At 37.9% G+C, this 7,182-nt stretch overlaps 1 protein-coding gene across 7 annotated transcripts in view; it reads left to right on the forward strand.

Moving 5' to 3' along the window:
• LOC109959105 (transmembrane protein 132C) overlaps positions 1-7,182 on the forward strand; it is a 254,299-nt gene that overhangs the window by 236,074 nt on the left and 11,043 nt on the right. For all 7 annotated transcript variants that reach the window (XM_020598220.1, XM_020598219.1, XM_020598222.1 and 4 more), the window contains 4 exons: positions 2,231-2,436; positions 5,446-5,509; positions 5,749-5,880; positions 6,009-6,086. In XM_020598220.1, the coding sequence (XP_020453876.1) occupies positions 2,231-2,436; positions 5,446-5,509; positions 5,749-5,880; positions 6,009-6,086 (480 nt within the window). The remainder of the gene's footprint in view (positions 1-2,230; positions 2,437-5,445; positions 5,510-5,748; positions 5,881-6,008; positions 6,087-7,182) is intronic.

Consider the following 7,182-nt stretch of genomic DNA (forward strand, 5'->3'; position numbering starts at 1 on the left):
AATGTGTTTGACTGGATAAATATGAAAGAGGTTGGTGATTAAAAACCACAGGTGAACTCTACTCCATATACATTAATGCCAAAAATACATTCATTCATTTAAAAACAGCAATGGAATAAATGTGAGGCAGGGGAAGGAAAGGCTAAATTTACAGTAGTGTATGGAAATGTACAGCTTTGCAGAAGAAAGCGAAATAAGGTAGAAAAACAATGAAAGAAAAGACACAGAGGCAGTGACAGTCAAACAGACAACATGAGGCAGAAAGAAGAAGTCAAACAACAGGGGTTCATGTTAAAAGTAAAGTATAGAAGGAAATAGGAAGGGTTGTGGAGGATGAATGAGGTGAGCAGGATAAGTGAAGCGTGGAGAGATGAAAGAAGGTGTGAGAGACAACAAGGAATAAAACTGAGAGTGAAGAAGGAAGGTGAGTGGAGTGTAAAGAAGAGGGGGAGGAGAAGTTATATACATGCCAGGAATGAGTGATTGGCAGTGGAAATTAAAAAAAAGAATTAGAATTAACGAGGGGGGTGGATGGATTGGTGTCTGTTTATAAACTATCATACAGATGGATGAAAAATGACAGGAAAAGCCTTTACAAAGGCATGGTCTCTTCCAAAATGCAAATGCCCCCATCTATAGGGCACACATGGTCACTGAATGGTTTGATGAGTATGAAAATGATCTGAATGATGTACTGTACTATGGTCTTTGCAGTTACCAGCTCTCAACCTAACCGAACACTTATGGGAGATTCTGGAGTGACGTGTTAGACGCCGTCTCCACCACCGTCATCACAACACTACATGAGGGAATTTCTTTTGAAAGAACAGTGTTCATCCCTACCTCTGTTTGTATTAATGTTACAAGGCAGGCACAGAATAGAATATGAATGCTAAAATAAGATATACAGTAATATAAACTACTATATGCAGTACTGTACACACATGTAGAGCTGCTGCGGTAACTTAGAAAACCATCACAATTTGCCCACATTGGGTTATGATCAGTTCCCTTCTTATACGACTCTGCTGTTTGGTGAAACACGTGGGATAATTTGTCCAAAGAAACGTCAACTCAATCAGTCACACAGTGCGGCACATGAGAAGGGTAAAAATGAATATGACTAAAATCCAAGTTTTTCTATTGTTCTGCCTGTCACATTGTCTGTAAGGACGCTGTCCACTGTCTGAAGTACAGCCATAAAAATCCACTGTCTACATACATTTGTTGCACTTCAGTATCGGTTTAATTTGAATAATACTATTCAACAAGGCGATATCTACATTTGCATAATTATGGAAATAGAAAACATGCAATGGTGCTTTTAGGACATTAAGTGACTTCAGTCATGTTGATAAAAAATACTTTTTTTAGTCTGTGTTTTTGTAATTTAAAAAAATCTGAAATTTATGTTTGTTTTAATGTAGCATGTTTGGGCAGTTATGATGTGCATGTAGACACTTTGCAGAGAATTAATACTTCTGAAACTATCTAAAAACTGTTTTATTTCTGACAGTTTAAATATACTGAGCTGAAAAGTGTTGGTTATAAGTGCAGTGACATTCTAGGCATGATGTATCAGACTATAACTAACTGAAGATCAGAGGGCCACTGCTGTCTCAGACAAACAGTGATGTAAAAAGAACTGAAAGCCATTAGAAAAATGTAAATATTTTCAAAGACAAGTACAAGTCTTAGATTCAAACCCCTACTTCATTAAAAGTACAGAAGTATTATCAGGAAAATATTCTCAAAGTTTCAATTGTAAAATTATTTGTACTGCAGTAAAATGGCTCTGTGGCTGATTATTATTATTTTTAACCCTGATGTAACAATGTGTAAGCTAAATTTTACTGTTGTTAATAAAATAGACCATGGTTTAGATGACTGCGTCTAACACACACCAGTGTTGTCATTTTTCACAAACAATTCTGCAAAAAAGAAGCTAGAGGAGTTTATTATTAATCTTCTTTATAGGGAACATTACATGATGAATAAACACGTGAGCAGTCAGTGACAGAATATCTTATTTGCTGTAAGAGCGTGAATGTACAGATGAAAACTCACTGCAGGCTGAGCTTAAGGAATGCACAACTGAGACTGTGTCTGTATCTGTGGACGTCAGGTATGTTTGATGTCATTTAACAATATCAGACTGAATGCATCCATATTGTCCCAGACTCAAGCTCATCTGTCATTTTCTCCTCTTTTGCTCTTTTGCACTATTTAGGTTTCCCCTAACTGTGACCAGGTTTTGGTGAATGGTAAAGAAATGCGTGGTAGGCAGTCTCTGGCAGTCAACTTCACCTACCTGCACCTCTCTGCTCAGCTGCAGCTCACTGTCTGGGTGCCCAAGCTCCCTCTGCAGATAGACGTGTCAGATACTGAGCTGAGCCAGGTCAAAGGCTGGAGGGTGCCGATCATCACCAACAAGAGGTAATCTTCCTGTATTACCTTGAGTGACAAAGGGAGGGAAACATATTCTGTAAGGTGTAAGCATGAGTATCAGCTTTTTTGGTTACAATTGAAAAACAAACTTGACAAGGCTCTCGGGCTGACTGGCTGTACTTTGCAAAGGTGTAGTACAGGAAGAGCAGAAACAACAGAAAAGACAAATAGTGAATACTCCGAACTTTGTTTAAAGCTTTTGTCTTGTCCATACACTTGTTCTTCTTCAAAGAGTAGTCAGTGCGTACTGATTATTCAGTAAAAAACTGAATTTTCAACATGTGAAAAAAAGAAATGTAACAATAGTTGTATGTGATTTTATTTTATGATAACGCTTTACATACTGTGTCCTGAGAGAGAAGAGAAAAGAAGGGACAAAGAAATGCATCTGTCTGTCTATGTGTGTGTGTGTGTGTGTGTGTGTGTGTGTGTGTGGAATGAAGCAGTTGAGCACACATAGCCCAGCCAGACTATGATTTCATATGAGACCTTCCTGGCTATACTGATGACAATTGTTTTGGCTTTAGCATCATAGTCATTGAATTAAGCGTTTGGTCACTTAAACACATGCAGTTGTGTTTCCATCACTTCAGGGGACATTACACTTATTTACATTCATTTCCTGAAGACTCTCCATAACCATAACCTTAACCATAACCACAACTTGCCAACACCTAAACCTTGCCCTAAGTCATCACTGTAAAATTTTACCTACCTAGACTCTGGAAATCAAAGTATGAGTCACAAATGGTTTTGAGGCTCAGATTTTAATAACAGCATACCCTTATTAACTTTTAACTCTCACACTCAGTTGAAAATCAGCTAAATTTGTATGCAACCTTTATTTCTCAAGTTATAAAACTCATTCCTGATGGTGTGTGTTTTCTATGTGCATGCATGCCTGCATGCTTCTCTGCCTCCATGTTTGTGCATTTGTGTGTTCATGGGTATATGGGCATCAGTGAGTGTGTGTGCATGATTATTTGTGTGTCTGTGTGTATATATTGCTTCATTTCCCCATCTGCCGCCCTTCCTTTCTGTTCTGCTGGGCCTGTTTTTCAATTTCACCAATTTCTGCTCAGCTAGCCACCAACCTGTGCACACACAGACACAAACAGACACACACACTTCTATCTCCCTAACCACTATTTCAGAGAGTGAAATGCGAGCACTATTAGGCGCACATTCTCTCACAGAGACACATGTACTATTGGGACACTGGAAAATAGAAAGAGAATTCCTTTAATAATACTTGGGTTTCACAATCCGGGACAGTTATAGGACACGGCTGCAGTCCTGTGTGTCTGTGTGTTGTGTGAATGTGGGCCTGCCTGCATGTGGTGTTGTGCAGATAATAAACCAAGGGAGGTGAAACAGAATGAATGTGTTTTTTGGTGTGTGTCTGTGTATGAGAGAAAGATGTATCCTCCACTAGGGAGCAAGGGAGAGAGGTTTTCTGTTTTAACACTGATAATGTATTCAAAGTGTTCTCCGATTCATTTTATTCAGGGATAATTATTCAGCTTCATAAGCTGTGCAACTACACTGAGTAAGAATACATTTCATATTATTATCTCATTCATTCATTCATTTTTTATTTTATATATTTGTATCATTTGTATTTAAAAAATTTGCGAAGAAGTTGTGATATGCAGCTGGTGGAGCACTGCACATGTCTAGTAGTATACATGCAGGAAAGCAGTGCATTAAACTCATGAAAGCTCAGTTCCAGAACATGGAAATCTGTAGATCAAATGTAGGTGAATTTGTCAAGTACATTTTTATTTAGTGGTTAAAAGAAAAACTGAAGAAAAAAAAAACCTTTGCACAGATACAAACACAAAATCTAGTATGATGGTGCTTCATGTAGCAAGGAGTCTACAGTGATAATCAGGACACTATAGAGAAGCATATCAAATTAAAATTATACACACATTAAAATTATACCACAACAAGAAGAAGAGTTAATAAATTTGCTGCCACAATGCAATCTGAGGAGGGTCAGTTGAAGACTAGGACATCTTGAATTCGTCTGTGGCGTGAGGAAGGCTCTTGAGGGACCCGCTGTATTTCCGTGGCCTGCGGACACTGTGTGTGGGAGAGAGAGAGAGAGAGACAAAAGAGAGAAAAAAAAAGGAGAACATTAGCATATAGTTTTGTAAATGATGCTTCAAAGCTATGGAGTCTCTAAACTCTGCCAGCAACCAGGTCAGAGTTTCTTAGTGACAGTTGTAGTCCATAAGTCAGTAACAGCCTTTACATACGTTGCTGTGTTGACACGAGAAATCACATTTTTAAAGTACATTATGCATTTTTTATTAGACAAAGTCATCAGGATGTTTACTTTCCAGACCATTTTCTTCAGTGTTATGTAAAAGCAGAAATTAAAAATTCTGTAGAATCATTTTTAACAAAGTTTAAATGTCAAGAACAGCTGATAATCTCTCTTTATATCTCATAGGTACATATAACTTTTTTCTTCATGGGTGTTTCCTTGTAATCATTGCTTTAAATATAAAAATCATGAGCAGTTTCATGTGACGTTTTTCATTATGAACTGTAACTGTTTTTTGTATGTGTCCCTTACACACTATGTGAGAAGTCACACTGTAGGTGCTATACTCGCTGAGGTGAAACGGGGCTCCATTTACAGGTACAAGGGAAATTAGCTCCTAAAATACATTTTAATAACTTAGGTATACTGTTTAAGAAAACTCTCCTGCAGATAATATTACCAAAAAATGGAGCACAAAGCCAGCTATGCCTGAAATAATAATTTTACAGACGTTCCACAACTTGTACATTGTACAACCAAAGTGTAATAAAAGTGTTACAGCTGGATTAAAACCTGAAGTGTCTTTTCTTTGACTGAGAGTGTATCCAGGAGCAGAGATTATGCAGATTAACTCAAGATAAGTGTAGAGCATTTAATTACCAGATAATCTCCACCTCTGTTCTCTCTTATTTCTTTTTCTCATTTACCTTTTCTCTCCCCAGACCTACCAGAGACAGTGAAGATGATGAGGATGATGAAAAGAAAGGCAAAGGCTGTACCCTACAGGTGTTATTTGATTGGTTTTCATATCACATTTTTAAAAAGAGTTCTTTAATCCTTTTCTTCAGTGTCTGTATCCCTGAAAAACTGAGAGTTGTCCAACTACATACTGAGGATGAAATATGATTTATTCTATGTAAGGTGGTTTAAGAGACTATGTAATTATTATAACTATCGTGTTAGTTAACTTACAAGCTAACAGAGTTAAGCATTAGTCTTATTTGGTCTTTTTCTTGATCTTTCAGTACCAGTATGCCTTGGTGCGGGTCCTCACCCATTTTGTTGCAGAACCCTCTGATCCAGGAGGAGAGATGGTCTACATGTTGGGTGCAGACTGGCAAGCTGATATCACTCACTTGGTCTTGGACCAGCTAAAGGTACATAAATACCAACATATACACACAGCTTTCCTAGAAGGAATAGTTAGACATTTGAGGAAAAACTCACCTCGAATGAATTAACTAAACTTATAATTGAAATTGGCAGCTGTCTCTATGTTCCACAGGTAGAAGATCCTCGCATTGCCAGACTGATAGATGGACGGATTTTAATGGGCCGGGATCTGGGCATCACCACTATACAGGTATGCACCCTTTGCTCCACTCATGATTATGCAAGTAATCAAGTGTGTTCTCACTATTTTAAACTGCTTTATTTGATAGTATCATCTCATACAACAAAACTATGTCTTATCCTAACTACAGCAGTGTATATTCACCGTCTGCTCACAACCAGAGAATAAAATGTAAAAAATGTGGTAGCTCAAACTTCTCATGCTGTGTCAAAGCTTGTCACTTTAATTCCGCTCTTTACATAAAGTTTAAAAATAGCCAACCTCTGGTGTGAACCGTTTACCAGGACCAAAGTGGCTCGGCATCAGTGTCAGAATTGCATTTGAAGGATTCAGAAACTATCTATTTTGTATAATATACTGTAGTTACAAATGTGCAGTCATAAGCATTCCAGTGGTGTAAACATGATCCTCTCTCATTCGCTTCTTTTCTTCTCTTGCAGTTATAAACTTTGGCTGCTAGCTCGTTACACAATTAGTCACAATTAACTGTCAGATTTTGCCCTGAAATCTCAGTATGATGTTAGGCAATTATACTCAGATACACACTTACATTAGCACACAGTAAACACATTCATGCACGTGTTTAGTTCTATTGTTACTGAATGTGACAGTGGAGGATAGTCCTGTGCCTCCTTGTCTTACACAACTATTATAAAGCAGTGCCAAGGCAAAACACCAAGTATGTCGGCGTCACAGTCAATACAGTTTTATCGTATAATGTATCGTATCATATATGTATATATAAATTATATACATATTTGTATAATTCAGTATCAAACCTCATTCTAAGTGCTTACATTTACATGATTACTCTCAAGAGCGTGTGTGTGTGTGCAAATGTGCATGTGTTAGAAATGGGTTGGCGTTAAGCTCAGTGCAACCATGGGGGGATATCTTGGGGATTTTGGGGAACAGCTGAATGTGTGTTTACATCCTTCCAATTGGGATTTGCTGCATGCATGCACACATAAACACACACACAGATGCACCCGTACAGCTGTGTTCTGTTTGGGAGCCAGGAAAGAGAATTTACCCAGCATTCCCATCAAGAAGCCAGAGTAGACAGCCATCATTTGATAGTTTGACATTTCAATTTTACACCCCA

This window comes from Monopterus albus, unplaced genomic scaffold, assembly GCF_001952655.1.
Source record: "Monopterus albus unplaced genomic scaffold, M_albus_1.0 scaffold37.1, whole genome shotgun sequence".
In the NCBI taxonomy this organism is placed as follows: Eukaryota; Metazoa; Chordata; class Actinopteri; order Synbranchiformes; family Synbranchidae; genus Monopterus; species Monopterus albus.